This window comes from Chiloscyllium punctatum, chromosome X (assembly GCF_047496795.1).
Source record: "Chiloscyllium punctatum isolate Juve2018m chromosome X, sChiPun1.3, whole genome shotgun sequence".
Lineage (NCBI taxonomy): Eukaryota > Metazoa > Chordata > Chondrichthyes > Orectolobiformes > Hemiscylliidae > Chiloscyllium > Chiloscyllium punctatum.
In genome coordinates this window covers 24293369-24312123 of record NC_092791.1, presented here as the reverse complement: position 1 = coordinate 24312123, position 18755 = coordinate 24293369, and the positions used below count along the sequence as shown (strand labels likewise).

Sequence of the window (18755 nt, the reverse complement as noted above, 5' to 3'; positions counted from 1 at the left end):
GAGAGGTGAATGTTGGATACAGGGAGCACGGGGAGGGAGGTAAATGTTGGATACAGGGAGCATGGCGAGGGAGGTGAATGTTTGATGGAGAGAGGTGAATGTTCGATACGGGGAGCACGGGGAGGGAGGTGAATGTTGGACACAGGGAGCACAGGGAGGGAGGTGAATGTTTGATACAGGGAGCACGGGGAGGGAGGTGAATGTTGTAGACAGGGAGGACGGGGAGGGAGGTGAATGTTGGATACAGGGAGCACGGGGAGGGAGGTGAATGTTTGATACAGGGAACATGGGGAGGGAAGTGAATGTTTGATACAGGGAACACGGGGAGGGAGGTGAATGTTGTAGAGAGGGAGGACGGGGAGGGAGGTGAATGTTGGATACAGGGAGCACGGGGAGGGAGGTGAATATTGGATACAGGGAGCACGGGGAGGGAGGTGAATGTTGTACACAAGGAGCACGGGGTGGGAGGTCAATGTTGGATACAGGGAACATGGGGAGGGAGGTGAATGTTGGATACAGGGAGGATGGGGAGGGAGGTGAATGTTGGATACAGGGAGCACGAGGAGGGAGGTGAATGTTGGATACAGGGAGCACGAGGAGGGAGGTGAATGTTGGATACAGGGAGCACGGGGAGGGAGGTGAATGTTGGATACGGGGAGCACGGGGAGAGAGGTGAATGTTCGATACAGGGAGCACAGGGAGAGAGGTGAATGTTGGATACAGGGAGCACGGGGAGGGAGGTAAATGTTGGATACAGGGAGCATGGCGAGGGAGGTGAATGTTTGATGGAGAGAGGTGAATGTTCGATACGGGGAGCACGGGGAGGGAGGTGAATGTTGGATACAGGGAGCACGGGGAGGGAGGTGAATGTTGGACACAGGGAGCACAGGGAGGGAGGTGAATGTTTGATACAGGGAGCACGGGGAGGGAGGTGAATGTTGTAGACAGGGAGGACGGGGAGGGAGGTGAATGTTGGATACAGGGAGCACGGGGAGGGAGGTGAATGTTTGATACAGGGAACACGGGGAGGGAGGTGAATGTTTGATACAGGGAACACGGGGAGGGAGGTGAATGTTGTAGAGAGGGAGGACGGGGAGGGAGGTGAATGTTGGGTACAGGGAGCACGGGGAGGGAGGTGAATATTGGATACGGGGAGCACGGGGAGGGAGGTGAATGTTGTACACAAGGAGCACGGGGAGGGAGGTCAATGTTGGATACAGGGAACATGGGGAGGGAGGTGAATGTTGGATACAGGGAGCACGGGGAGGGAGGTGAATGTTGGATACAGGGAGCACAGGGAGGGAGGTGAATGTTGGATACAGGGAGCACGGTGAGGGAGGTGAATGTTGGATACAGGGAGCACGGGGACGGAGGTCAATGTTTGATCCAGGGGACACAGGGAGCGAGGTGAATATTGTACACAGGGAGCACGGGGAGGGAGGTGAATGTTGGAGACAGGGAGCACGGGGATGGAGGTCAATGTTGGATACAGGGAGCACGGGGAGGGAGGTGAATGTTGTACAAAGGGAGGACGGGGAGGGAGGTCAATGTTGGAGACAGGGAGCATAGAGAGGGAGGTGATTGTTTGATACAGGGAGCACGGGGAGGGAGGTCAATGTTGGATACAGGGAACATGGGGAGGGAGGTGAATGTTGGATACAGGGAGCACGGGGAGGGAGGTGAATGTTGGATACAGGGAGCACAGGGAGGGAGGTGAATGTTGGATACAGGGAGCACGGGGAGAGAGGTGAATGTTGGATACAGGGAGCACGGGGAGGGAGGTGAATGTTGGATACAGGAAGCACGGCGAGGGAGGTGAATGTTTGATGGAGAGAGGTGAATGTTCGATACGGGGAGCACGGGGAGGGAGGTGAATGTTGGATACAGGGAGCATGGGGTGGGAGGTGAATGTTGGATACAGGGAGCACGGGGAGGGAGGTGAATGTTGGATACAGGGAGCACGAGGAGGGAGGTGAATGTTGGATACAGGGAGCACGGGGACGGAGGTGAATATTGGCTACAGGGAGCACGGGGAGGGAGGTGAATGTTGTACAAAGGGAGGACGGGGAGGGAGGTCAATGTTGGATACAGGGAACACTGGGAGGGAGGTCAATGTTGGATACAGGGAACACTGGGAGGGAGGTGAATATTGGATACAGGGAGCATAGAGAGGGAGATGATTGTTTGATATAGGGAGCACGGGGAGAGAGGTGAATGTTGTACACAGGGAGGACGGGGAGGGAGGTCAATGTTGGATTCAGGGAACATGGGGAGGGAGGTGAATGTTGGATACAGGGAGCACGGGGAGGGAGGTGAATGTTGGATACAGGGAGCACAGGGAGGGAGGTGAATGTTGGATACAGGGAGCACGGTGAGGGAGGTGAATGTTGGATACAGGGAGCACGGGGACGGAGGTCAATGTTTGATCCAGGGGACACAGGGAGCGAGGTGAATATTGTACACAGGGAGCACGGGGAGGGAGGTGAATGTTGGGTACGGGGAGCACGTGGGGGCAGGTGAATGTTGGAGACAGGGAGCACGGGGAGGGAGGTCAATGTTGGATACAGGAAACACGGAGAGCGAGGTGAATGTTGTACACCAGGAGCACGGGAGGGAGGTGAATGTTGTACCCCGGGAGTACGGGGTGGGTGGTCAATGTTGGATACAGGGAACATGGGGAGGACGGTGAATGCTGGATACAGGGAGCATGGGGAGGGAGGTGAATGTTCGATACAGGGAGCATGGGGAGGGAGGTGAATGTTTGATGGAGAGAGGTGAATGTTCGATACGGGGAGCACGGGGAGGGAGGTGAATGTTGGATACAGGGAGCACGGGGAGGGAGGTGAATGTTAGATACGGGGAGCACAGGGAGGGAGGTGAATGTTGGATACGGGGAGCAAGGGGAGACAGGTGAATGTTCGATACAGGGAGCACAGGGAGAGAGGAGAATGTTGGATACAGGGAGCACGGGGAGGGAGGTGAATGTTGGATCCAGGGAGCACGGCGAGGGAGGTGAATGTTCGATGGAGAGAGGTGAATGTTCGATACGGGGAGCGCGGGGAGGGAGGTGAATGTTGGATACAGGGAGCACGGGGAGGGAGGTGAATGTTGGACACAGGGAGCACAGGGAGGGAGGTGAATGTTTGATACAGGGAGCACGGGGAGGGAGGTGAATGTTGTAGACAGGGAGGACGGGGAGGGAGGTGAATGTTGGATACAGGGAGCACGGGGAGGGAGGTGAATGTTTGATACAGGGAGCACAGGGAGGGAGGTGAATGTTGGATACAGGGAGCACGGTGAGGGAGGTGAATGTTGGATACAGGGAGCACGGGGACGGAGGTCAATGTTTGATCCAGGGGACACAGGGAGCGAGGTGAATATTGTACACAGGGAGCACGGGGAGGGAGGTGAATGTTGGGTACGGGGAGCACGTGGGGGCAGGTGAATGTTGGAGACAGGGAGCACGGGGCGGGAGGTCAATGTTGGATACAGGGAACACGGAGAGCGAGGTGAATGTTGTATACCAGGAGCACGGGAGGGAGGTGAATGTTGTACCCCGGGAGCACGGGGTGGGAGGTCAATGTTGGATACAGGGAACATGGGGAGGACGGTGAATGCTGGATACAGGGAGCACGGGGAGGGAGGTGAATGTTCGATACAGGGAGCATGGGGAGGGAGGTGAATGTTTGATGGAGAGAGGTGAATGTTCGATACGGGGAGCACGGGGAGGGAGGTGAATGTTGGATACAGGGAGCACGGGGAGGGAGGTGAATGTTGGATACAGGGAGCACGAGGAGGGAGGTGAATGTTGGATACAGGGAGCACGGGGAGGGAGGTGAATGTTAGATACGGGGAGCACAGGGAGGGAGGTGAATGTTGGATACGGGGAGCACGGGGAGAGAGGTGAATGTTCGATACAGGGAGCACAGGGAGAGAGGTGAATGTTGGATACAGGGAGCACGGGGAGGGAGGTAAATGTTGGATACAGGGAGCATGGCGAGGGAGGTGAATGTTTGATGGAGAGAGGTGAATGTTCGATACGGGGAGCACGGGGAGGGAGGTGAATGTTGGACACAGGGAGCACAGGGAGGGAGGTGAATGTTTGATACAGGGAGCACGGGGAGGGAGGTGAATGTTGTAGACAGGGAGGACGGGGAGGGAGGTGAATGTTGGATACAGGGAGCACGGGGAGGGAGGTGAATGTTTGATACAGGGAACATGGGGAGGGAAGTGAATGTTTGATACAGGGAACACGGGGAGGGAGGTGAATGTTGTAGAGAGGGAGGACGGGGAGGGAGGTGAATGTTGGATACAGGGAGCACGGGGAGGGAGGTGAATATTGGATACAGGGAGCACGGGGAGGGAGGTGAATGTTGTACACAAGGAGCACGGGGTGGGAGGTCAATGTTGGATACAGGGAACATGGGGAGGGAGGTGAATGTTGGATACAGGGAGGATGGGGAGGGAGGTGAATGTTGGATACAGGGAGCACGAGGAGGGAGGTGAATGTTGGATACAGGGAGCACGAGGAGGGAGGTGAATGTTGGATACAGGGAGCACGGGGAGGGAGGTGAATGTTGGATACGGGGAGCACGGGGAGAGAGGTGAATGTTCGATACAGGGAGCACAGGGAGAGAGGTGAATGTTGGATACAGGGAGCACGGGGAGGGAGGTAAATGTTGGATACAGGGAGCATGGCGAGGGAGGTGAATGTTTGATGGAGAGAGGTGAATGTTCGATACGGGGAGCACGGGGAGGGAGGTGAATGTTGGATACAGGGAGCACGGGGAGGGAGGTGAATGTTGGACACAGGGAGCACAGGGAGGGAGGTGAATGTTTGATACAGGGAGCACGGGGAGGGAGGTGAATGTTGTAGACAGGGAGGACGGGGAGGGAGGTGAATGTTGGATACAGGGAGCACGGGGAGGGAGGTGAATGTTTGATACAGGGAACACGGGGAGGGAGGTGAATGTTTGATACAGGGAACACGGGGAGGGAGGTGAATGTTGTAGAGAGGGAGGACGGGGAGGGAGGTGAATGTTGGGTACAGGGAGCACGGGGAGGGAGGTGAATATTGGATACAGGGAGCACGGGGAGGGAGGTGAATGTTGTACACAAGGAGCACGGGGTGGGAGGTCAATGTTGGATACAGGGAACATGGGGAGGGAGGTGAATGTTGGATACAGGGAGGATGGGGAGGGAGGTGAATGTTGGATACAGGGAGCATGGGGAGGGAGGTGAATGTTGGATACAGGGAGCACGGGGAGGGAGGTGAATGTTGGATACAGGGAGCACGAGGAGGGAGGTGAATGTTGGATACAGGGAGCACGGGGACGGAGGTGAATATTGGATACAGGGAGCACGGGGAGGGAGGTGAATGTTGTACAAAGGGAGGACGGGGAGGGAGGTCAATGTTGGAGACAGGGAGCATAGAGAGGGAGGTGATTGTTTGATACAGGGAGCACGGGGAGGGAGGTCAATGTTGGATACAGGGAACATGGGGAGGGAGGTGAATGTTGGATACAGGGAGCACGGGGAGGGAGGTGAATGTTGGATACAGGGAGCACAGGGAGGGAGGTGAATGTTGGATACAGGGAGCACGGTGAGGGAGGTGAATGTTGGATACAGGGAGCACGGGGACGGAGGTCAATGTTTGATCCAGGGGACACAGGGAGCGAGGTGAATATTGTACACAGGGAGCACGGGGAGGGAGGTGAATGTTGGAGACAGGGAGCACGGGGAGGGAGGTCAATGTTGGATACAGGGAGCACGGGGAGGGAGGTGAATGTTGTACCCCGGGACCACGGGGTGGGAGGTCAATATTGGATACAGGGAACATGGGGAGGACGGTGAATGCTGGATACAGGGAGCACGGGGAGGGAGGTGAATGTTCGATACAGGGAGCATGGGGAGGGAGGTGAATGTTCGATACAGGGAGCATGGGGAGGGAGATGAATGTTCGATACAGGGAGCATGGGGAGGGAGGTGAATGTTGGATACAGGGAGCACAGGGAAGGAGGTGATTGTTGGATACAGGGAGCACGGGGAGGGAGGTGAATGTTGGATACAGGGAGCACGGGGAGGGAGGTGAATGTTGGATACAGGGAGCACGGGGAGGGAGGTGAATGTTGTCGACAGGGTGCATGGGAAGGGATGTCAATGTTGTACCCAGGGAGGATGGGGAGGGAGGTGAATGTTGGATACACGGCGCACAGGGAAGGAGGTGATTGTTGGATACAGGGAGCACGGGGAGGGAGGTGAATGTTGGATACAGGGAGCACAGGGAGGGAGGTGAATGTTGTCAACAGGGTGCATGGGAAGGGATGTCAATGTTGTACCCAGGGAGGATGGGGAGGGAGGTGAATGTTGTACACAGAGAGCACAGGGAGTGAGGCGAATGGTATATGCAGTGTCAATGATTCCATCAGAATAATGTCATTTATCTGGATATAGCTTCTGAAGAGGATCTGATGTCTGTTCAGACCTCTTAGCCAAACAGGCTGCTCTTATTGTTGTCATGTTTCTGAGAAGTCCTTGAAGGAATGTGTTCCATTCAGAAACAGGTTTGGGCTGTTGGTTGACACATCCTTGTGCTGATTCCTGCCGATTCCATTCTGTAAAACATGGGTGGTTAAGGAATGCTGGCCACAGTTCTCTTTCCATTTATGGCAATTTTTTCATCTGTCTGATATGCATATTAAGGAGATCAGTCGCAGCTGGCTGGTTCCCACAGTCAGTGAATTGACACCATTTCTGTCCCGAGCTCAGCTGATTTCATTGTGTGACAGCACTCACATGAACAGCAGTTATGAGTGTGCACCTTATTATCCATCTTAATACATCTTGTGCACTACTTTAAATCTGTACAACAACTTGGACTTATAAAGCACTTTTAACATCACAAAATGGCCTGAGGCACTTTGTCGGAATGTTCGAAAATAAATTTTGGTACCACGCCACATCAGTAGCTTTTAGGTCAGAGGTTTAAAGGAGGAGAGTTTAAGGCCCAAGCAGCTGAAGACCAAGCTACCAATGGCAGAACAATTAAAATTAAAATTGTGTGTGTGTCTAAGAGGTTGGATTGAGAGGAACACAGAGAGCATAGAGTTTGGGAGTTCAGAGTAGATTACAGAGATAGGGAAGGGCAAAGACGTGGGCGAATTTGAAACCAAAGGTGGGAATTATAAAATTGAAGAGTTGCTGGAGTCACTGTCGGTTAGTGAGCATGGGGTGATCGATGAGTGGGATTTTGTAAGAGTTAGGACAAAGGATAACAGAATTGTGGATGTGCTCAGGTTTATGCAGGGTGGAACATAAGAGTTGTGATATTATAGACTTCTTCGCTTTTAATAACTGCTCATAGGTTGCATGAATCAGCAAAAGAAAACTGTTACACACAAAAGAAAACAGCAATAACTCTGCCTGGAATAAGCAGTTAAGGAACAAGCTGTTACATGGAGACTGAAAACAATAAGCCATGCCTTGGAAAGGAGGGGGTTGAGATTTCATGAATAAAACTGCTTTGACACCTGCTTTATAAACTGGATGCTTTACTGTCACAAAGGTAGACAAGTAGGAGGCCAGAAGAACACAGCAAGTCAGGCAGCATTAGGAGGTGGAGATGTTTCAGGTTTAACCCTTCCTCAGGACACTTATTTCTTATTGCCACAAAGGACAAGGATTGGCCTACAGACGAATTTAAGGAGTTAAACACAGGAAAGCTTTGTCTTCAAACAGACAGTTAAGGCCAAATGTAGCAAGGAGCAAAGAAGCTACTTCTGATAAGAAGGCAAGCTGCAGTCTCAAGGACTCTAGGAGGACAATCAATATTTTGGATGAAAGGTCTTTAAGAAATCAGCAATCTATCACCTCAGAGATCTGAAGGAGGAAATTCTGTGTAAGAATTGAACAGCAAAACTCCCCTTTAGCAGAAGTCCGGAGAACAACTTTGCATAAAGATTGAATCCTAGACACTTCCAGAGACAGACTACCATTGGTGGGATTGTGGCCAGGTTCCACCATGAATCGGATAAGAGCAAAATCAGGCTATTAGGCTTAACTTGCTTATTGAGGGGTCTTAATTTAGTTGCTACGTGCAATAAAGTGTAAATCATTCTTTCAGTACTTGACTGCCTGTGAGATTTCTTAATAAATAGCTGAACTAAAGGTAACTTGTGGTGATTTAGCCACAACAGAGTACTCCAGTCTTGAGGTTACAAAGACCAAGTGCATCATAATAAAAATTGAACAGGACGCACAACTTTCTCAATTCAGTCAGATGACTCTCATACTGCAGTGATGTATCAGGGTTAGGTTGACAACATGCTGCAGAGAAATAACAGGGTGTAAACATCAAGGGTGTTGAAACCAACTTAAAATAGCACTAGTTCAGGGCACACCTTAGAAACTGGTTATTTTACATTCTGATTGAGCATCATTGGACAAAAATGTTTTAAAGATGTCAATTTGCTGCAAATCTTGTGTATCATAGATTTTTTAACATTCGTTTCTGGAATGTGAGCATTTCTGGCAAAACATTTATTGTTAAACCAGTGGAAAATCATCAGGTTCTCATACACCCACCACTGAAGTCAGTGGAGCATTTGACTTATTCTGGTGCCATGAACTGTTGGACATAGCTTATGCCGGGTAACCCATAATATATTGCAGAAAGATGACTGGTTTTCACAGTGAAATGTATTGAACAGTGTCTCGCAAACTCCCAGTTCAGAGATTGCACCTTCACAAGTAATTTTAATTCAAGGTGAACATGCACACCTGGGGTTATTTTCTCTCTTCTGCTCTGGAAGGAGTTGAATTTTGCTGGGGGGCAATTCCATGGACACTGGTTATCAGCCAGTGGTTTATGTTACAGAGATGGTGGTGTCATGGTAATGGTAGTGGACTAGTAATCCAGAACGCCTGGTTAACGTTCTGGGGACGTGGGCTTGAATCCCACCTTGGCTTGAAGTGCCCATCAAGTGGGCTGCTTTGTCCTGGATGGTGTCAAGCTTCTTGAGTGTTGTTGGAGCTACATGCATCCAGGCAAATGGGGAGTGTTCTATCACAGTCCTGACTTGTGCCTTGCAGATAGAGTTATAGAGATGTACAGCATGGAAACAGACCCTTCGGTCCAACCCGTCCATGCCGACCAGATATCCCAATCCAATCTAGTCCCACCTGCCAGCACTTGGCCCATATCCCTCCAAACCCTTCCTATTCATATACCCATCCAAATGCCTCTTAAATGTTGCAATCGTACCAGCCTCCTCCACATCCTCTGGCAGCTCATTCCATACACGTACCACCCTCTGCGTGAAAATGTTGCCCCTTAGGTCTCTTTTCTATCTTTCCCCTCTCACCCTAAACCTATGCCCTCTAGTTCTGGACTCCCCGATCCCAGGGAAATGACTTTGTCTATTTATCCTATTCATGCCCCTCATAATTTTGTAAACCTCTATAAGGTCACCCCTCAGCCTCCGACGCTCCAGGGAAAACAGCCCCAGCCTGTTCAGCCTCTCCCTGTAGCTCAGATCCTCCAACCCTGGTAACATCCTTGTAAATCTTCTCTGAACCCTTTCAAGTTTCACAACACCCTTCCAATAGGAAGGAGACCAGACTTGCACAATATTCCAACAGTTGCCTGACCAATGTCGCAACATGACCTCCCAACTCCTGTACTTAATACTCTGACCAATAAAGGAAAGCATACCAAACGCCTTCTTCACTATCCTATCTACCTGCGACTCCACTTTCAAGGAGCTATGAACCTGCACTCCAAGGTCTCCAAGGTGTTCAGAAACACTCCCTAGGATCTTACCATTAAGTGTATAAGTCCTGCCAAGATTTGCTTTCCCAAAATGCAGCACCTCACATTCATCTGAATTAAACTCCATCTGCCACTTCTCAGCCCATTGGCCCATCTGGTCCAGATCCTGTTGAAATCTGAGGTAACTCTCTTTGCTGTCCACTACACCTCCATTTTGGGATTTCAGGGGGTGAGTTACACACTGCTGTATCCCTAGTTTCTGACCTGCTCTTGTAGCCACTGTATTTATGTGGTGAGTCCAGTTAAGCTTCTGATCAATGGTAACCCCAAGGATATTGATTTTTTTTCTTTATTCCTTCATGGGATGAGGGCATCACTGGCTAGGCCAGCATTTATTGCCCATCCCTAATTGCCCAGAGAGCAGTTAAGAGTCAACCACATTGTTGTGGGTCTGGAGTCACATGGGCCAGACGAGGCAAGGACAGCAGATTTCCTTCCCTAAAGGACATTAGTGAACCAGATGGGCTTTTCCTGATAGTTGACAGTGGATTCATGGTCATCATTAGACTCTTAGTTGCAGAGGTTTTTAATGGAATTCAAATCCCACTGTCTGCTGTGGCAGATTCAAACCCGGGTCCCCAGGACATTATCTGGGTCTCTGGGTTAACAGTCCAGCGATAATGCCACGAGGCCATCCCCTCCCCTCAATAGTGATGGTAACACTATTGAATGTCATAGGCGATGGATAGATTCTGTCTTGTTGGAGATGGTCACTGCCAGGTATTTGTGTGGTGCGCATGTTACTTGCAGCATCTCAGCGCAAACCTGGATATTATTTGGATCTTGTTGCATTTGAACATGGACTGCTTTAGTATCTGAGGAGTCGTGAATGGTGCTGAACATTGTGCAATCATTGGCAAACGTCCCCACTTCTGGCCTTATGATGGAGGGAAGATTAACCCTTAACTGCCTTTAGAAAAAACTGAGCATGCCACTAAGGTCAAGAGCAATTATGGCTGGCTAACAGAGCTGGACTCAGCAGCTGTGCCCATATCCAGTAACACCTCCGTCCAGGCGTGAACTGTGGTCATTAATGGTCCCTGTCTGGTAGGGTGTGCCTCATTCCAAGTCTGTGAGTAGGTTTTTTTGTTTACATCTATGTCTCTATGGATGTGTGTGTGTGTGTCTAAGCTGTCTGTGAGTACATTTGTCTGTGTGTGTGTGTGTGTGTGTGTGTAGGTCCATCTTTGTGTATGACTGTAGTTTGGAACAGGAGAGACTGTGACAACCTTGTATTTGTAGTTTTCCCTTTCATGAAACATTTACTCAGGTCAGTTGCCTTACGTTTCCCACAACTTGGTACAAAATTCAAAATCAGTGCAAGTTTGGCAGGGTTATAGTACAGCTTATGCCCACAAATTTCAAGAAACCACATTGGTTTAGAATTTAATTGATAGTGGACTCACTTTCCAAGCATAAAAACAGATGCATTCTGCAGTGGAAATGCCCTATCCCACTAAATTATCTCCCATTTCAGTATGAAAACTCCAGGCTCCAAATAAGCTTTAGGTGTTTGCAAAAGCAGATAGAAAGTCTGATGCCTGATTGAGGTGCCCCTTCCTGAAAGGGTTGCCCAGAACAAATTGCTGCTTCGTACAGGCTAACCAAGTCATGTCTTCATAGGGACTATTGGTGGTCTCAATTAGAAAAATGGGTTTAAACAATCATACTTACCTGAGTGTGGAACTGGAAGATGCTAAGATGTTTCCATAGTAACTGCTTTGAATACTCAGGCAAAATCCACCTGGATGTGGGTTCTCTCCTTCATGACATTAACTGGAGTTTGTCCAAAACCTCCGTTCCGTCTAATTCTTTGTAATATCCAGCTTGTCCTCTTCTACTATTACCAGTTCCCCTTTGATAGCCTCTTCAGTGAAAACAGGCACAAGATTTGTTCATTATCCCAACTGAAAAGCAAAATACTGAAGATGCTGAAGATGAGAGCTAAAACAGAAAGGTCTGGCAGCCTCCGTGGAGAAAGACAAAAGAGATAATGTTTCAGGACAATGATCTTTCTGTAGAACCCCCATCATCAAACCTGAAATGAAAGCTCTTTCACTTTCCCCAGAGGCTGCCTGACCTTCTGAGCATTTCCAGCACTTTATTTGTGTTATTATTCCAGCTTATTAAAGTCTTGAGTTTATTTTACTTGTCCTTTTGTGACCCTATCTCGTCTTAACTCAACTTGTATTTATCTACCTGTAGACTACTAATCTTTTTCTATTTTATGATTTAATTTTTTTCCCCATAAGACTTTCTTAGTATCTATTTTAAATCTTAAATTCATCCCTTTTTGTGACCCTCTGCTTTACTGTTTATGTATTTTGCAGGAATCCTTTTGTGTTAGATTCCATTTTATCCTCTTTAATTATCCATTGTTTCTCAATATTGTCCAGTTCTAATTTTTTTAGTGGAATATATTTCTCCTGTACTTTCTCAGTTTTTACATTCGATTTTCTCCCCTATTGTGCAATCATTTTGCCTGTCTATATTTTTCTCCAGTTTATTTTCTTCAAGCTCCATTCTCATATAGTTGACTTTTCCCCAATGTATTACTGTGATTTATGTACTGTCTATCTGGCATTCGAATCTTATTACTTTGTGATCACCCTTTCCCAGATGATCCCCCTTCCTAATGTTCCCTAACTGCTCTGTTTTATTTCCCTTTGTTTATGACATCCAGCAATATGTCCTCCATTCTTTCACAATGCTCTTGTGAAACACCCATGGACATATTTCCAGCAGTAAAGGCACTCCAGAAATGCAAGTTGTTGTTGTCAAAAAAGACCACCTTGTCTGTGTGGTTCAGTCGAGAGTCTTGTGTCAAGAAATTGTTTCAGGTAAATGCAAATGAGCCCCTTGGAAAGAATTTCTCGCAACTGCTGTTTTATTAACAAATTAAATTCTGTTACACATTGCAGCACAAGATTCTTATAAACTCTGAATTGGCACAGGAAATGTTTAGGACAAGTTCCAACCGTGTCACACATCTTCCAGCAGGAGGCACTGCTGTGACAGTTTTCTCACTGCTGATACTACGAAACAGAAATATTCTCTTAAGAGTTCAATCATGCACTATTAAACATGATGCTGTCATTTTAGGAAATAAGAGGTAAAAAATCTGGGAAACAAATGGTCACTTCAGTATCAAAGCACTCCCCACCCCACCACCACCCCACTGAAAACATTTTTCATGGCAACATTGGCAGGCTAGCTGACTGTGAAACAATGGATGTGACCCTGCTCCCCAGTATCAGTTGGAGAACTGATTGAATGAGGGGTGCTAGGGCCTCTGGTATCTGTTTGGACTGAATTCCCTGAGTGCAGGATGGAGAATTAAAATCCTGGGCTGTTTGTGACTTGACCCAAGCTGACCATTCCACCAACCAGCTTCAGGGCTTTGAACAAGGCACCCTCAGAGTCCAATTCAAAGTGAGAAGACAAGGCATGATCTTTAGTTTCTTCAGAGACGTAGTATACTTGGAGAGAAAATATGAACACGTGGTATACACACAAAAGAATACATGGAGCTTTGTTTAGCTGGCATTGGATTGATAAAACACTAAAATACAAAAGTAAATAACAGCATAAGTATAATATATTATACGTTCTTGACTAAAGCTTTTTCCATAAATTCTCCATTATCAGGTAACATAAATGTCTGAGCTATACAAATAAAACTATAGACTTTGATTAAAATATGTCATATACAATATGATGAAAGCAGTTCAAATCTGTACTTCCTCGGCTACCTTGTCTAATGTGTTGATCAGCCTCTGAGATTTGGACACAGCTTCTCCTAACACAGCACAGGGGCCGTCACATTGCTCGGAAAGCACCGGCCATACCCTTTGGGAGAATAGTTCTTTTTTTCTCTAAGCCCCTGTACTATTGTCCAGAAGAGATAGCAATTGGCAAAGCAGCTCTGGGATTCCAGTGGCTATGTGCCAGTTTCCTCTGCCTGTCTTTGAAATCAGATTGTCTGCACACATTCAATTCAGAGTGCTGCATTTCCCTCTCATGCCAAGGATTCTAACACAAGCTGATTCCCTACTGACTTGCATCTCTCCCCTGATTTATACAATGGATATGTGAGAGAGGTGCTCCGAGGACATTCCAACTCCAGTGACACGGTGAGGCCTTGACTAGTGAAGGCACCCAGTGTGTGTCTGTCCCTTCCTCACTTAACCAGACTGTTGCCCCCAGAAGTTTTGTTTGCTTCAACCTGTGTACGTTAGGTTAAACGTGGAACCACATTATCAGTAAAACATATTCCCTAACTCACCCGACCTTCAGTAATAACAAAACCACAATGCTGGAGAAACTCATCTAGGTCACTGGATTTGAAATGTTAACTCCCTTTTTCTCTCCACAGATGCTGCCAGACCTACTGATTTACTCCAACATTCTCTGTTTTGTTTCAGATTTCCAGCAGCTGCAATTCTTTGTGTTTACTTCATCATGAACAACAATTCTGTTCATCCTTTCCTCCTCCCTCCAGGCAAAACTATGGGAAGCCCCTGGTTGACTGATAATCACTGTTCTCAGAAAGAGACCTGTATGTTGAATATATCATTAGATATACACATTTGGCAGAGACAGATTGACATTTTAGGACTGACTTTATCATTGCAATAGAGATTTCTCTGATTAATACTTTTGTCTATATCTGACTAAGAACATAAAAATATATTTTTCTTTACTGAACCAAACATTCCTGATCTCTCGTAACCCGAGATGGCGTGGAATCTTGTTCTCGGTCACAACCATGGCTGCTTTGGGCAATGTGGCTGGGAGAGTAACTTACTGATGGCTGAGTCATAGGCATTGCAGTTTCTAAGATGACTTCAGCTTAGTGATACCTCTGACCAGTCCCTTGTTCTACCCCCTTCCCCACACCCCCTTGTGAAATACACTTAGAAGATATTTTACCAGTATAATTTGATTAGTCTGACATAATTTGATGTCAAAGGTTGTCTGATTTAAAGCTGCTGTGAAGCCTGTGTCCTGCCCATGGCTTCACGACACAACAGAATGTGAATTCAGATTCCTCTCAGCAACCCCAATAGAAATTCTAACCACAGTTATAAACTTCAAAACTATTGTGTTTGCAAATGGCATCTAACTATCTGTCCAAATAAATTTACATATTTAATAAAATAAGCACAGCAACAACTATCGCATTAACTCACCATCTGTCAGGCAGTATAACTCCATTCTGAGATTTCATAATATTCCATTTTGTCACCAAGTTCATATACATATATTACACACATACTCATACAATATATTATATATACGACACTGTGAGCTTTCTGAGTCCCGTTCAACACTACAACCTTGCAATACTTCACATGACCATTGTGAAGGCAACTGAGCACTCAAAAGCATTTTTGCAGGATATCTCATTTGGTCCAAATGATTCACTGCAATCTCATTCACCAAGGTTAATTCATACTCTCTCAGTTCATTTACTTGGCTCTGAGGAGGGGGAACTGGGTGGCACATAGGAACTGCTGCATGAGAAAAGATCAGGCTCCATCTCCTCACTTTCTAACATCCTCACAGTTCCAAGATCCAATGATACTGGAGTAAGTGGTGGGCACATTGAACTGGCTACAAGGAATCAACGTGATATCAGTTAAAGCTGGACAATATTTTTCTCTCTGTCTGTCCTCTTGGGGTATAGATGCTGCTGTGTTGGCCATCTCTGCTGTTTTTTGCATTTAATGCTTCTGTTCAAATAGGTGCAACAGATGCTTTCCCAGGAGAACAGAAGGTTTGTGTATACTTTTTTTTAGAAGGTGTGACATTAAATTTCATGGATCATTCAAATATTTTGTTTCAATCTTTGCACACTTAAGGTTGAGTGTGATTAATTTGTACTGTGCTCAGGAATTCAGAATGTGATTGGCATGACCTGATGAAGGGAACAAGTTTGATTATATAAATAGAGAAAATATTAGAAATCCTCAGTGATTAGGAAGCAACTGTGGAGAGAGGAACAGTTACACTTCTATCAATAACACTTTGTCTGATTGGGATATGTATAGCAAAGAAGTAACTTTGCCTATTGTCCAAAAGTCTTTAAGTTGTTGTTAAGAAAATAAAACCCGCTCGCTGATGGGATAATTCTGCTTTTGAAAAACATGCAGAAGATTGCATGGCAAGGAACCAAACTAGCATCTTCTCTTCAATGGAAACTAGATGAGGGAGCAGAACAGGAGCAAGGAGCTGAGTCATAATGTTTTGCTGTGGGGAATTAATTGAAACTCCTGAATAACCAACTGTCTTACATGTGGGAAATCTTCTGAAGATGAGTTACAGATGTGAGGGACAGGCAACTTCACTTCTTCAGACTCTGAAAGGATTGGGTTGGCATTGGAACATCAGTGACAGTGTTTAGTCCAGAACAGGCCAGTGAATATGTTTCAAGAGATAAGATCATGTAGTGTAACAAAACATTCAGAAATGAGGGTGTCACCCTTGCTCTAAGGTTAAGTTGGAAGGCATGATTGGGGAGATGCTACACCTTACTTGTCTAAGTGTCCATTTATCATGTGTATATTCCAGACAGCAAATGTTCACACACACCGTTTAGGTGTGGGGCAGTATTTCACCTGAGCCTGTTGTTATCTGCACCCATATACCCTCCTCACCCAACTCCTCAGGTGAACTCAGCACAGAGGCCTGATCCCTGGGTCTGACTGGGTTTGTTGGAGTTTAGTATCCCATACTCCTCGAGCTCATACTCTTTTTGACATCTTGCCTTGGGTGATCTCACTGTTAGACCAGCGTGGGGCTGATATTGACATTAGACTGAGAGGACTGTATGTGTTGTAAACTGGGAGCCTGTCAATGTACACTTGGAGGACAATCCCAATGATCTGCCAGTATAGAATTTACTGTCTTTTTGAATCTGCTGTATCTATAATAGCGTACCCCTGATTTCACAAACCTGAATATATTGATGCCTAATAAGAGTCACCCACTATCCTTTAATCGCCTGAAAACACCCTTTCTCACTGTCAGCTCCTAGCTCCATTTCCCACACTTTATAATGTTCACAGGCATCAGTCAGTGACCAAGCTTTAACATAGACCTGAAAAAGCCTCCACCAAACCGCAGCATTCCCACCACTGAAACATATCTTGCGGTGACTTGTCATTGTTTCTGAAGGCTTGATGGTTTCTGAGGGAAAATATGATTACAATGAGGTCAAGCCCTTCTTAGCTGTCCCTTCCTGACCCTAGAGCAATCAACTCTCAACTGATATTAATGAAATCTCCTGTCATCGGAATATTTAGATAGAAGCTACAGCAAGGTCTGGCTGAACTGAAACAGAGAAAGATATTTTCTTTTGTGTTTTAAAAAATGTTTTGATGCAAAGGAAGCTCATTCCTTTCATGTCTGATAGCGGTGGTGAGACAGAAGTAGCCATCCATCTTTCTTTACCAGCTCGTTCCCTTGGCTTCTCTCTGAATCGAGGCTTCATCTCTTCTGGGGCCCCAGCATGACCTTGGTGATGAAATTCACAATGGCTGATGCAGGCTGTTCTGGGTCGAGCTCAGCAAAAAGATGGCAGACATTGTCCAACGTGCTGCCCTGCTTCTTTGCCACAAAACCAAACATTCTGGAAGAGAGAGAAAGAAGGAAGTGAGAGAAGGGTTAGAAACTAGGTTCAATTTGGATTTCAGGCCGGACAGAAAAAATTTTGAAAATTTCAATTCCAGAAACATTCCTTAAGAAGCTCCTTTAGGAGCTTAAGTAGCCATTATTTGGCAGCAAGCAGCCTTCCTGTTCGCTGCCTCCACCAGCCCTTTCAAAATTCACAAGCGTCCCAGCAGCATTGGGATCCTGAGAGGATGTGCATACGTCAATTTTCTGATGCTACGTGCACCCAATCCCATGACACTTTGAAAATCCAATCAAACATTTCTTAAACTTCTTCCTTAACTGACGATAAGGGATAGGTTTCACAATCTATATCCTGCATATAAGTTCAGGGCTGGAAATCACATCTTACAGAAGACATTGAGGGCACAACACTGATGAGGTTTTAGTCTGCAGGGTAACACAAGATAGCTTTGTGAAAATTGTCAGTTCAAAAATAATTTTGCAAGTGAAGTGGTTTGATCAGATTTCAGTTGAACATCTGTACAGGGACTTTCTACACTGATGCTTCAAAGCTGGTAATGCAGGGATGTAGCTTTGGGTAATTGGGACCTTAACTCTGTTGCCATGGGGAATTTAATCATTTTCTGTATTGGATTTCCCCTCCTCCGAGTGCTGAACACATGGCCCAAATCAGAATCTTGAGATGTACAGATCACAGCTGTCAGGGCCAACACATGGTCCCAGTCTCTGAGATCCCCTGTGTACTTCCCGAATCACTTACTTTGATGTTGTACCATCTGCGTTGGTCCACCTGGAAAAGAAGAGATGCAATGTGGTAGGGTGTGAACGAGAACAAAGGCAGCTACAGCACTGAAGAATTCAGGTTAGAGGTGGGGAACTTATTTTTTCTAAGTTTACATTTCGAAAAAAAAGTGAACACTACTGCGCAAATTGTTTTTATATTATAGAACCAGATATTTTAAAAGTCCAATATCTAGCCGTATAACATCTTTGTATTCCATGGTTAAATTCAGTGTCAAATACATAATTCTGATGCTACAATCCCCTACAAGATGTCAAACTGTTAACATGGAGGGGGTTAATGTCTAACTGTTCATTCCTAACTTTTCTATCAGATTAATCCTTAGGCAGCGCTTTTAGGTGAGCTTTTTCTCAAGCAGCTCTGTGTCACTTGACTGTGCTCTACAGGCTGTTACCAGGAAGGTACACAGAGCCAAAATCCACTGCGTCTGGGGGAGCATTAACTCTTCAGTCTGCCTGAAATGTGATTTCTTGTCCAAACAGCTGT

General features: G+C 46.7%; 1 protein-coding gene across 7 annotated transcripts in view; it reads right to left on the bottom strand.

Annotated features, from left to right (window-relative positions):
• Positions 1-12698: 12698 nt before the first annotated feature.
• LOC140471293 (tensin-2-like) overlaps positions 12699-18755 on the bottom strand; it is a 283909-nt gene continuing 277852 nt past the window's right edge. For 6 of the 7 annotated variants that reach the window (XM_072567283.1, XM_072567286.1, XM_072567284.1 and 3 more), the window contains 2 exons: positions 18228-18257; positions 12699-17462 (listed from right to left, as the gene is read on the bottom strand). In XM_072567283.1, coding sequence (XP_072423384.1) covers positions 17321-17462; positions 18228-18257 — 172 coding nt within the window. In that variant the 3' untranslated portion in view covers positions 12699-17320. The remainder of the gene's footprint in view (positions 17463-18227; positions 18258-18755) is intronic. The other variant, XM_072567285.1, reaches the window with a different exon arrangement.